A 13,928-nucleotide genomic window follows, 5' to 3' on the forward strand; every position below is an offset into this window, starting at 1 on the left:
ATATCTACCTCACCTGTAACACCTGTATTATGTATTCTATAATCTTGATACTATTTCTTTTTAAATCTTCTTCTAAATATGATATATAGGCTTACCATCAAAATAACGAAAGAAGGTTTGACAAACACGGGATGTCGAATTACAGTTGGCTGAGTCCCCGTGTTGCCGAACCTTCATGTTTGCAAATCTCCAATTCAATGACTGCACTGTGGATTTGCACTTATGTGGTCGACCTTACTACTAGAGATAGTGGTACAGTGTGGATTGGGAAATTTACTCCTTTCCCCACTGTAGTGTGATCTCAGAGTTGGAATATATAACTTACAGGGGGTGTAGGGGATGCAGGGGGTTCACCCCCCTGTAAAAACGAGAAGTTCATTGTTGTGCAGTACGTTCGTACTGCTGGCAACAGAAGTTAACTTACTGTTGTAAAAGGTGCTGGGGAAATAGTATTTCGAATAATTCTGAATTCAAATAATCGGCATGATATTCAACATACTGACCTACTTTGTCTTTTGTCTTTGCTTTGGTGTTGTGAGTTGCTGAAATGAAAATTTTTTTTTGTCATTCGCAATTTTGATAGTAAATCATATATATGTATATATATATATATATATATATATATATATATATATATATATATATATATATATATATATATATATATATATATATATATATATATATATATATATATATATAGCTATAGATATACATATAGATAGATATAGATAGATATGCATATTTTTTTTAAATCTATGTTATGTTATGCCACTATATTGTATAATTTAGTTATAACTTTAACCTTACGTTACTGTTGTTTCTATGTATGTAACCTGGGCTGAGCCTGCAAATGGTCAAATATGATTGGTGCTTTACCGCAGTAAAAATACATACATACATACATAAATACAAAAATAATTAAGCTGCTGCTGCTTCATAAACAAATCATTATTAGGTTCCTGATACTCTGCAGGTGCCTCTAGTTAGTGTTCCTGCCAGAGTCTCCACTCCTCTTAAAAAAACCCTGTCCAAGAAATGACATTTGGTTTATTTGGTATATTTGACATATATATATATATATATGTGTGTGTGTGTGTGTGTGTGTGTGTGTGTGTGTGTGTGTGTGTGTGTGTGTATAGAGAGAGAGACCACCACCACCAAAAAAACGTAGCCTGCAACTGTTTCATTTCTTAACTGCAGTCTTGTTTGGAAAATGTGATTGATATTTCTGGCTAGGCTCAGTAACTTATTATAACAAAGTTATTTTTTTAATGTTTCTTGCTGTGGGCACTGAATTCTATTTACAATGCCCTAAATGTAACTTATTTAGCTTCCTGCTGACATAATTTTATCCCAGGAGCAGATGGAATGTCTTACTTCATCATTTTTCTTGTCCTCAGTGAAAGGAAGCCTGGCAAACATTTAAGTCAGTAGTTTTCTATACAGCTGGAGTCAGTGTTTATCTCAGCAGCATACTGTGGACTAGCTTTCGTTGCCATGTTACTATCTGAGAGGAAGTTAGGGAGATTCCATGTAGTCTCCACTTCATGATCATATAAACATGTGTGTGTATCTGTGTGCGCGCGTGCGTGTGTATATGTATATATATATATATATATATATATATATATATATATATATATATATATATATATATATATATATATATATATATATATATACACAGACACACACACACACACACATATACATGTCTCTATATATTCACAGTAATAACTTAGTTTTGTTTTTTCTTTTTTTTTGTTTTTGTTTTTGTTTGTATAAATTTGCTAACAAGGTAAGTCCACTGGACAGATATTTTCCATTTCAGGGGTGACCAGGGATCACTGTCTGGTCAAGTAACTTGGTCATTTATACAGTAGGCAAATGGGGGTGGAAAGAATTAAACCCTGTACTTCTGGCTACAAGAAGCAGCTTGTTAACAACTTAGGAAGTCCATCTTTAAAGTCAGACTTTCTAAGTAATGAAAAAATGGGAAAGCCAAATTATATTGACACTCAGTACAGTAGTAACACTAATACTAGATGATGAGAGAACACCATACATGTTGGAAGTGGTTGAAATGCCAGAGGTGAGAAACGTTTGTATTTTCTTAAATACTTAAGTATAGATACATTTTAAATGGTATACATTTTGTATCATTATCTGGTTTGTCTGGTGTGATGCAACCTTTCATATGATAACATGCACCTTTTAATATTGCACTTGGCTTTTGAAATATTTATACAAACTGTGAAATCTTGCACTCCTTTATAAATACTGATCAATGAACCTACTAATCTGTGAACCTATCTATGAACCTAAATAGGCCTACTATAGCTAATATGTTGTAAGCCATCATATTTTATTCAAATGTCTTCAGAAAGACATGAAATGTTATAACAGAGTGATTCTGAGAGGTACAGAGTCAGTACATTCTCACATTTTGTCAGTATAGCCTCCCATCCTTTTTCTTGTATTGCTTCATACATTCATAGCTAAGGAATCAGAATACACACCTGAAATTTTAGGCCTGTATTCTCCATTTTTCCAAGCTTCAGAGATTGTAAACTTTACTGTGGCAAAGTGATCATCTACCTTTGACTTCCAGACTTGTACTTCACTAGGCCTGCTATAGCTAATATGCCTTTTGAACTTAGTCGACTTTTTTGAAACCGTCACTAAGGCCATTGATGAAGGTAAGGCAGTTCACACAGCCTACCTTGACCTTGCAAAAGCCTTTGACACAATACCACACTCGAGCATCATAGACAAACTCACCAGCTTAAATGTAAACCCATATGTCACGAGATGGGTTGCAAACTGGCTCAAGGACAGAACCCACAGGGTCAGAGTTGCTGGAGCTATGTCAGACTCTAAGCCAGTCACAAGCGGTGTCCCACAGGGCTCAGTCCTGGGACCCCTCTTGTTCGGCATTTATTTTTCCAAGGTACAGACAAACATAGGAGGATTGTGGCTGACAAAGTTCGCAGATGACTGCAAACTGGGCACCATAATTGATACTCCAGCGGACACAAACATCCTTCAGAGAGGACTCATAGAAACGGATAATTGGTGCCAGAGCCATGGCCTTAAGCTTAATGCCAAAAATGTATAGTCATACCCTTTGGGAAAAACAAGGTACCCACAAATTACCACATAGGTGGTAATCCATTAAGTACGGAAGAGGTAATCAGGGACCTAGGGACCCAGGTTGACAGTAACCTCTCATTTGACACTCACATTGCCAAAGTGGTTAGGAAGACCTTCTATATTGCCCACCTTATCATGAAGGGTTTCACATCTAGATCAAGAGAGGTCATTGTGCCCCTGTACTCATCTCTTATTAGGCCAATGATTGAGTACAATGCCCCATTTGGGATGTATCTTACCCGACACCTGCAGCAGTTGGAAAGACCCCAAAAGGTCCTCACCAAGAGGATAAAGGGTCTTAAACATATGTCATATGCTGCCCGACTGAAAAACTCCAGCTCTATTCAGTCGCATACCGCCTACTCAGAGGTGACCTGTGCCTAACGTACAAGGCCATGTCCAATCCAGAATTAATGGACATGCTCCACCTCAAAAAATCCAAATCCATCAGAGCCACGAGAGCAAGAGACTTAAACCTCAACACAGAAATAAATAGGATGTGCTGGAGGGACAGATTCATAACCCAGAGGCTCCCTACACTCTGGAACAGAATCCCAATCCATGTTAGGCAGAGCCCCTGACTAACTCTATTCAAGAGAAGTCTTGACGAGTGGATGGGAGATCGTAGGTTTACCCCGGGGGTCATCTCTGTGTCACTACTAGACAGAGGCACAGTAAACTAAACCCTAAATGGGTGTAGTATTCTCATCCTAAGGGGTGGTGAAAGCCACACACACTCTGGCTAGGCTTATAAATGCCCTAGGGCAGATAGCCTTGTACGAACCTATGAAACTATTCATTTCTCATTCCTGCTCTAGAATGTCCCCTCCCATTTGAGTTTTAAGTTTCTGCTCAAGCCCTATAATGTGAAGTTTTTAAATCTTGCAGTTTATTCTCACTGATGGGTTTGGAGCCCATCCTCGGCTCCGACACGGCCTATAGCAAAAGCTCAAGGTTTGCCAGTACCTCGAGACCAAGCCCCTTATCCCACAATGCACTGCTGGAATTACCTCAGATCTAGTTTGCCGCGACAAGAGATCTCGGTGATCCAGTCAGCTCAGACCATATTTTGCTTAAATCGCAAGTTTAAAAATTTCTTTCTCCTTCTTTTTTATATATATAATTCTCTACCTAGTGTGTGTGTGTGTGTGTGTGTGTGTGTGTGTGTGTGTGTGTGTGTGTGTGTGTGTGTGTTTCACGTTAAAATACTGTAGTTATACGTAGGTTAGATTGTAGTAGGTAGTGCCCTGTGTTGGCTTAGTTCCTTAGAGTGTTGGGCCTTTTGTTAGCCCTATTTAGATTTAACAAATTTCTTCTTGTTATTAGTTCTTTTTTAGTGTGGGCCTAGTTAGCCCTGTATTTAACCTCTGCAAGTTATTTCTGTGGTGTGCCTTACTCTTTGAACATGTCGGATGAGAGGGAGAAGTCTCATCCCAAATCGGGGTTTAAGAAATGTCCAGATTGTGGACAAAAAATGTCCGTCACTGACGGGCATGTCCAATGTGTTTACTGTCTGGGGGCTAAACACCTCCAAGACTCTTGCAGTATTTGCCACTCTTTTTCCTCTACGGTATTCTTAGAGAGAAGAAGAAAACTTATTGATAGGGGGTTGCTGCAGCATATTTTCTCTGAAGCGTTGGGTAGCCAGGAAGGTGCTAGCACTTCCTCAAAATCATCTAAATCTTCTGGAGATTCTAAAGTTTCTAAGAAGGCAAAAAGAATGGAGGGTACAGGGTCATTGGTTCCACAGTCTTCGGAACAGAGTGTCTATTTGGTTCGGAGCCAGCTCCCAGTCTTGGAGCCGGTCTCTGAGGTTCCCTCATCTCCTCTACTCCAGTCAGCACCTTCGGTGCATTCCTTGAAGTCTTCGATCAGCCTCTCAGATATGGATATGGATCGGCTAGTGCAGAAGCTTCTATGGTCACCAGGACTTGCTAAATTGTTGTTGGCCCTGACCCTTTCATCGGAGCCGAAGGTCATTGAACCGGATTTGACTACTCCTCCTCCGAGCTGTACTGGACTCTCGGAGCTGAAGGAGTCCGCACCGATAGTTGTTGAACCTATGGAACCAAGACCCACACCGGTGTTATCAGTTCTATCTACTCGGACGTTCTCGGCGCCGACCGAGGATGGTAGGAGCCGACACTCTCCTGTCGGGTCCGGGGAGGATAGTCGGACCGATTTGTTGGTGCCGACTCTTCCTCTCGGGGCTGCGGCTCGGATGAGCTCGGCTCCTACCTTGGGCTCGGAGCCCATGGTTTTGGTGCGGGAGGATCGGATGGTCCCTCCGGATCCATCTACCCCTTCTCGTCGGAGCCATGGTGCTTTCGATGCCATGAGGAGAGTCCTGTCTCCTAAGACATCATTGGCATCAGTTCGGGCTTCCTTCTCCCCTCAAGCACCTGTGTCCGCTTCTACATCTACCGGTCCCCCAAAGCATAGAGACCCTGAGCCTCAAGTAACCCCACAGGGCAGCCCTGTTCTTCCAAGACCTCATATCCCAATCCCTCAGAGCTACATCCCAATCCCTCAGAGCTACACGCTCCAGGGATCTAAACCTTGTCATCACAATAAACAAAACATGCTGGAGAGATAGGTTCCTGACCCAGAGACTCCCCAGACTCTGGAATAGATTGCCCATACATGTCAAGCAGAGTGCCTCTTTGGACCTCTTCAAGAGGAACCTTGACAATTGGATGGGAGAAAGGAAATTCACCCCAGGGATCACGTCCGTCGCCCTGCTAGACAGGGGTCCAGGAAAGTAAATAATGTGGGAAGAAATAGCCAGGGAATTGTTATGGCTAGGCTTGTATAGGCCCTAGGGCTGATAGCCTAGTACCAACCTATGAACCTCCCCAGATCTCCCCACTGAGGAGGTACCCAGGAAGAGACTGTGCAAGAGGAGGCACTTGGACTCCCCACAGGAGTCTTTGACATCCAACACTGACTTGGATGAGTCAGAAGGGTCCCCTTGATCCCCCACTGAGGATATCCTTTGCAGACATATTAGAGATCCTGAGTCAGAGGGGCGATTGGCAGTCCAAAACCCCTACTGAGGACGAGTCAGTGCTCTTGAAGGCTTTTGGGTTTCAACCTTCCACTTCTTGGGTGTCTCCACCTTACAATGAGCTCATGGAGCTGATCTCTCGTAAGGCGTGGGAATCACCGGAGGCCATGGAACCTGTCCCTCGGAAGCCGAATAAGTTCATCTCTGCCCCAGTGGACAAAGCCTTTTTGACCAAAGGAGTGCATACTGATGCCATGGTGGTAGCTGCAGCCACCAAAAAGGAAGTGTCTGAAACATCTGCATCTATCCATCCTCCTAACAGAGATTCTAGGATCATAGATAGATATGGGAAATCCATGTTTAGTTCAGCGACTTTTTCTCTGCGATCGCTGAACTATTTAACCCATTTCACGAGACTACAAAGAGATCTCCTGAAAGAGCTAGGAGATCCTCCCCAGGGTACGGTAGCTGCAGGGGTTGCCGACAAAGTCAACACACAGCTCGCTACCCTAAACTCGGTTGTGAACTCGTCCATGCGTCTCATATCTTATGCAGCTGATAGTTCGAGTAGAGCCGCTAGTTCAGGCATTGCTCTGTGGAGACAAGCCTGGATGCGTCTCTGTTCCTTTGCGGAGCCCTTTAAGTCTTCCTTTATCAACACCCCATTTGATGGCTCATCACTGTTTGGGCCTAAAGTAAAAGAAACTTGAACCAGGTGTGAGCAGGAAGGCAAGACCCTATCTGCCATTGGAGTCCATTTTTCTACCCCTACTTGGCCCTATCCCAAGGGCCCTAAGGGCAGAAGAATGTGGTTCCGAAAAGCACAGGGAGCCTTTCAGGACACATATGGAGAAACCCGCTCTAGAGGCAGAGGAGGGGGTTATAACGGAAGGCGCTGCCCGCACAGCAGAGGGGGTCTGCAGCAACAGGGTGACAGAGGCCAGTACTCTGGTCAGCCCTACCAGCGCTCCTGAAAGGAGGCCCGGCTGTCCGGCTCTGGAGATAGTCAGGGGTCGCTTATCTTTGTACCCAGAAGCCTGGCTAAACATAACGTCAGATACATGGGTACAAAGCATCATTTCCAGAGGATACTTCATACCGTTCTCTTCCCCTCTCACTCCTGTAAACAGAATCTCAGGTGTTCCACCCAGTCTCAGGGAACAAGCAATCATAGAGGTCCACAAATTGCTAGAAAAAAAGAGTCATCCAACCAGTCCCAGCAGACCAAGTTGGATTCGGAACTTACTCAAGATTCTTTTTGGTACCAAAGAAAACAGGGGACTGGAGACCTATCTTGGACCTCAGCATACTCAATCAATTCGTAAAGAAAGAGAAGTTCCGAATGGTCACACTTCAGTCCATTCTTCCCTTCCTAGGGAAAGGCAATTGGATGTGCTTCATAGATCTCAAGGATGCGTACTATCACATAAAGATGAACAGATGCTCCAGAGTTCACCTGTGTTTCCGACTGGGAGCCAATCATTACCAGTTTTGAGCCCTGCCCTTTGGTCTCACTACAGCCCCCAGAGTGTTCACCAAATGCATGGCAGTGGTCATGGCACACCTGAGACATCTAGGATTCCTGGTGTTTCCATACCTAGACGATTGGCTCCTCACCGCTACCACCAGGCATCAATTGACTCAGGAAACACAATATACTCTGACACTCTGCTATCAATTAGGCATTACAATCAACTTCGAAAAGTCTGCCTTATCGCCATCGCAGCATACCGTTTTTATAAGAGCAGAGTTAGATACCTCAACCACCACTCTACGTCTTCCAATCAAAAGAGTCTCACTTCTTCGCCAACACGTCAACTCACTGGTGTCAAAGAACAAAGCTACAGCAGCAGAGGTCTTGAAGGTGCTAGGTTTGACGGCGGCAGCAATCCTGGCTGTACCACTCGCAAGGATGCATATGTGAATTCTTCAATGGCTCCTCTTCGCTCAGTGGTCTTACCAAAAGCTACCGATGCACCACATGATTCTCATCACAGATTCTTGCAAGAGAGACCTTCGGTGGTGGTTGACGTCTCTTCATGTCACAATCGAAAGACCCTTTATCCCCCCCCCAGTAGCCACTGTGACCATGGACACTTCCCTGATAGGGTGGGGGGGGGGCATTTTCAGGGAAAGACTGCCCAAGGCACATGGACGTATCAAGAGTCACATCTGCATATCAATGTTCTGGAGTTGAGAGCGGTACTTCTGGCATTGCAGTACTTTCAGGAGTCTCTTCCTCTAGGGACAATTGCATTTCAGACGGACAACATGTCAGTGGTCTGGTACTTGAACAAGCAAGGCAGAACCAAGTCTTACCCCCTTTATCGAGAAGCCCTCAGGGTATGGCAATGGGCTGTGTCGTCCCAGCGTTTTCTGTTAGCAACGCACATCCTGGGGAAATCCAACGTGATAGCGGACAAGCTGAGCAGGGCAATACTGTTGCCTCACGAGTGGTCTCTCAACCAACGAGTTGCGGATTTGATTTTCTGCAAATGGGGCCAGCCTTGCTGCGACCTCTTTGCCAGTCACATCAATACCAAATGCAGAAGCTACTTTGCCCTAATACCACCTCCAGGACATTCCCCGAGAGATGCACTCGTACTCGATTGGCCCCCGGGTCTCCTATATGCATTCCCACCTATTCCATTGATACCCAGGGTTTTACAGAAAGCAAAATCACTGGGAAGAACAGTTATCCTCATAGCCCCCTACTCGCCTCGACAGATTTGGTTCCCCTTCCTTCACCATCATCTGTTGGAGGATCCATGGATCCTGGACCCAGTTCCGGACCTTCTGACGCACCCATTAGGGTACCTCCATCCTTCACTGCAGTCCCTAAAGCTGACTGCTTGGCTAATCCACTTCCCCTAATTGCCAGGCTTCATTCACTCTCAGATGATACAAGACAAATCCTTTTGTCTTCTCACAAGCCATCCACCAGGAAACTATACCGCAGTAAGTGGAACAGGTTCTCAATTTGGGCCAATATACAGGAAATCGTCCCTTTCCAAGCTCCTCTCTCATCCATTTTAGAATTTTTGACAAAGATTTTTAAGGAAGGAGCTGCCACAGTTAGAGTCCAGTTAGCCACCATATCAAATTTCCACCTTGGATTCGATGGGTTAAACGTTATGGGCCATATGTTATCTAAGGCTTTTCTTAAAGGTGTTTTTCACATGAGACCTCCTGTCAAAATTCCTTAATCTCCCTGGAATTTGAATTTTATGCTGTCTCAAATAATTCTTCCCCCTTCGAACCAGCATCTTCTTGTGATCTGAAATATTTGTCCTGGAAGACACTATTTCTAGTGGCCATTACTTCTGCCCGCAGAGTGTCAGAACTTCAAGCATTATCTATCGGACCTCCTTACATGATTTTCCATGCTGATAGAGTATCTCTCAGAACAAACCCCTCCTTTTTGCCTAAAGTCTGTTCTGAATCAAATATCAATCAGGTCATTGAGTTGCCAGTCTTTTTTCCCAACCAGTCTAACAAATTGGAATACATGCTGCATAAACTTGATGTACACAGACAGCTCAGATTTTATCTTGATAGAACTAAGGATATTAGAAAATCAGATCAACTTTTCGTATCCTTTTCGGAGGCCAGAAAAGGTAATCCAGTGGCTAAAACAACCCTATCTAAATGGTTGTCAGATTGTATATCCTTTGTTTATGCGAATGCAAACATGCCATTGACACACAGACCTAAGGCTCATTCTACCAGAGCCATTTCTACATCTTCTGCCTTTCAAGCTAAATTGCCCCTTGACAATATTTGTGGTGCAGCCACTTGGTCTAAGCCTCATACCTTTATCACGCATTACAAAGTAGATAAGGCTTCCAGGGTACAGGTCTGTCTTTGGTTCCATGGTACTGAAAAAGTACTTCCATGAGCCACCCAAGATTGAGGGTGCTAGGGACGCTACCCATCAATGAGAATAAACGGCGAGATTTAACAACTTCACATAAAGAAGTTATGAACTCATCATAACATTCCATGTGAGTTGTTTATCTCGCCTTTATTCTCACGTCTCTCCCTCCTTCCCCCTCCTGGCTGACAGTTGACTTGGAGGCTAGTAGCATCCTGGTTATTCAATACTTCTTCTTCCCCTTTGGGAAGTGCTTCCTTGTAGAAAAAGAAAAAAGGTATATTTACTCGCAGAAAACAAGATCTGAGGTAATTCCAACAGTGCATTATAGGATAAGGGGCTTGGTCTAGAGCGACTGGCAAACCTTGAGCTTTTGCAATAGGCTGTGTCAGAGCTGAGGATCGGCTCCGAACCCATCAGTGAGAATAAAGGCGAGATAAACAACTCACATGGAACGTTATGGTGAGTACGTAACTTCTTTTTTCCCTTGCTTTCATTGTGTGTGAAGTTGTTTTAACCGTGGTACTGAAACATCAATGTGACCATTATTACTGTGCTCATTTTTACTTCCTCCTTTTAAATTTGCTTGCGTGTCTTTCTCCATGTATCCAGTAACCTGTATACTATGGCATCTTTCAAGACCTGTTCTGCCATGCCAAACTTTTAAAGCCAGCATATCCCTTCTCTTTTCTGTTTCCATTTCATCCTCTACATCTCCTGCTGAGTATATGCTGTATTATCCTTAAGGTGTAATGTAGCAACTTGATATCTGTGAATCATAATGTCCTACCTTAAAGCTTGTGTCCAATTATTACTGTGTTCCAGAATTTAGTCTATATCCCCAGGGTCATGTTTAACTTCTAGCTGCAGTTTAAGTGCCCAAACAAAGCCATCAAATTCCAGTTTTCTTTAAATTCTTTAAAAACAGCCCTTCCTGTTCCCCTTCCTCCACACGTTATTTAAAATGGACTATAATTTTAATATAGTTTTCTAGGAAGCCAGTTGATCTGCTGAACCAGCTGCTGCAAATGCCATTCACATGACTAAAAATATGAGGGAAAAAAAAAACATTTTCAGTGATTGTCAAAGATGCATCTTTCCCCACTATTGTGCAACCATGAAGTCGCTCTGTGTGTGTCTATATATATATATATATATATATATATATATATATATATATATATATATACACACACACACATATATATATATATATATATATATATATATATATATATATATATATATATATATAATATGTGTTGGGGTGGGGGAGTCTTGTCACATGGGTTAAAAATAACTTCCTTTCTTTTATCTGAAAGTGGCTTTCAGTGATTTTTATTTGGGTGAACAGCATTTGGACTAATTGCGTTCAGCAGACTAAAGTGATTCTGTTCTCTAGTCTTGCCTTTCCAGTTACTAAGATGTAAGTGCTCCCCAGCATATTATTTCTGATTCGTTCATATGCATTCAGTAGTCTCCTTTAGTTCAAACCCTTTATCCTTGCTCTTTCTCTCTCAGTAAGTGAAGTAACATTTTACTGGCTTGTGTATCCCAGGGTAGTGTAGGAGTTCTTTTCATGGGATGATAGCCATCATTGGGAGACTAGAGGTGCTTATCCTGACTTAACAATACTGGTTCATGCACTGACAGATTTTGTAATCTCAGTGGTTTTATGTTTGTACAATACAGGTTTGTGCAGAGGAACACAATTAGAGTATAACAAACAAATTCTTATAGCACCAAGTATAATAGGTTCATATGTAGGTACTAGGCTATTGGTCCTAGGGCCTATATAATCCTAGCCAAATGGTACCCTGGCTTTTGCTACCCAAGAAAATTATTTTCCCATGCCTCTGTCAAGCAGAGCCACAGAAGTGATCCCCAAGGTGAATTTCCTATCACCCATCCAATCATCAAGATTTTTCTTGAAGAGTGCTAATGAGGAGCTTTGTCTGATATAGATAGGTAGTTTGTTCCAGAGTATAGAAAGTCTCTGGAACAGGAATCTATCCCTCTAGCATGTTCTGTTTATTGTGGTGACAAGGTTTAGGTCCCTAGAGCGTGTAGCTTGGAGGGATTGGAATTTCTTTAAGTGGAGCATGTCCAACAGCTCTGGGTTTGACATAGCTTTGTATGTTAGGCAGAGATCGCCTCTGAGTAGGCAATATGCAACAGAGTAAAGCTGGAGTTTTTTGAGTGTCGTGAGTGTATAAGTATTGTCAGTACTTCATTGCATCAGAAATTGTTTTACTACCCATGTGGTTATCACTATCTAAGGTCAGCTGACTGAGAGTGAAGGAGAAAAGGTAAATTCTTCTCAGTTTGCTCCTGTTTTTGCAGCCTTGGAAATAGTATATTCAGAGAGTGGGACTATGGAGGCAGAGCACCTACATTAGGGTGCCTCCCTGTAAAAACATTGTGTAATAAATGTCACTGAAGTTTTTCAGTTGCAACATGATGTTTCTGCCTTTATGTAATTTACTCATTTAAGTTATATTTTGAACTCCTATTTGGCAGTACTGACTGTTTCATTGTAGATTCCACAGTATAGATCACTGTATTATCGTATTCGTTGCTTACTTTACTTTATGTCTAGCTGTTCTTGTTAATCTATAACAAGTAATGCATTGCTTTTATATATATATATATATATATATATATATATATCTACACACACACACACATATATATATATATATATTTATATATATATATATATATATATATATATATATATATATATATATACAAGTTTATGTGTTAGTGTTAACCTGATAAAAATGAAGTTCATGATCTATGATCTCTATATTAAATTCTTTTTAGGTCATCCTGTTTGCTAGTCAAATCTCCATTTTCTTTTCAGATGTTATTTGATGTTGACTTTTCTTTCCTTTTGTATTTTCAGGCCCAATGCAAAAGCTTCCACATCTGGAAGACCTGCTGCAGCTAGTATAGATTACGATGAACTTCTGCAACATTTTGAGAGGGTACAAAACAAGCAGTTGGAAGTACGCCATCAGAGGGCAAGCCGTGGGGAGCAGCTGGAGAAGAAGCTGGGTTTGTGACAGCAAAGATCACACCTTATCATTGATATGAGGACCACACCAAGTACTGAAATGCCTGCATTGTCAAACACTACTCAACATGGAACCTAACTGTGCGGCCCATAAGTTAGCTGCATGTCTGTTGGTTTCAAGAGCATATCTATTTTGTTTATCCTACCAAAAGGCATTTTAATGTTATGCTCTGGAAGTACCTTTTGCCTCTGAATCAATATTCAGGTATTCAGACCTCCAATGGCAAGGCCTCCATTAATGAGCATATGTTGACAGGGGTGCACGTTCATCCCTCCACATATTAGTATTGGCTTTGTTATCTACGTTTTGCTTACAGGCCTCGTAACTGGCTACATTAATTTCTTTGGTAAAATAAACTATGTATATATGATGAGTTTTATATTCCATGTTTATGTCTGAGGTTCTTATTTTGGAAGTGCATAAAAACGCCTTGTGAATTATGAAACTAAGAAGTGAAGGACTCCTTATTTGTGATTGCTTTAGCAACATGACTTTGCATTTGTTATAACTTGGAATTAAAGTCCAGCACCTTATATGATTTATGATTCAGGGCTTTAATATGTAATTCAAATTGCATGACATTAACAGTAGCAGTTGCAAATACAGTGTGCCTGGTTCAGTAGCATATAAATTTTAAATGTACACGACAGTAGCAGCAGATGGGTAAGGTTTCAGAACCTGCTTGGACTAAGTGTACGTTTTTCACATTGGAGTCTTTACTGGTAACCATTGAACACCCAAGACAAACATCTCCTTCTTATGCCAGGGGTGTCCTGCATAAACTGCACTTGTTAATACAGGAAAATATTTG

General features: G+C 41.9%; 1 protein-coding gene across 2 annotated transcripts in view; it reads left to right on the forward strand.

Moving 5' to 3' along the window:
* The window catches only part of VAC14 (VAC14 component of PIKFYVE complex), a 3,391,123-nt gene extending 3,377,468 nt beyond the window's left edge, over nucleotides 1-13,655 (forward strand). For both annotated transcript variants that reach the window (XM_044081299.1, XM_044081298.1), the window contains exon 19: nucleotides 12,946-13,655. In XM_044081299.1, the coding sequence (XP_043937234.1) occupies nucleotides 12,946-13,105 (160 nt within the window). In that variant the 3' untranslated portion in view covers nucleotides 13,106-13,655. The remainder of the gene's footprint in view (nucleotides 1-12,945) is intronic.
* The last annotated feature ends 273 nt before the right edge of the window (nucleotides 13,656-13,928 follow it).

Source organism: Protopterus annectens, chromosome 8.part0 (genome assembly GCF_019279795.1).
Source record: "Protopterus annectens isolate FY-2018-M chromosome 8.part0, PAN1.0, whole genome shotgun sequence".
NCBI classification, from domain to species: domain Eukaryota; kingdom Metazoa; phylum Chordata; order Ceratodontiformes; family Protopteridae; genus Protopterus; species Protopterus annectens.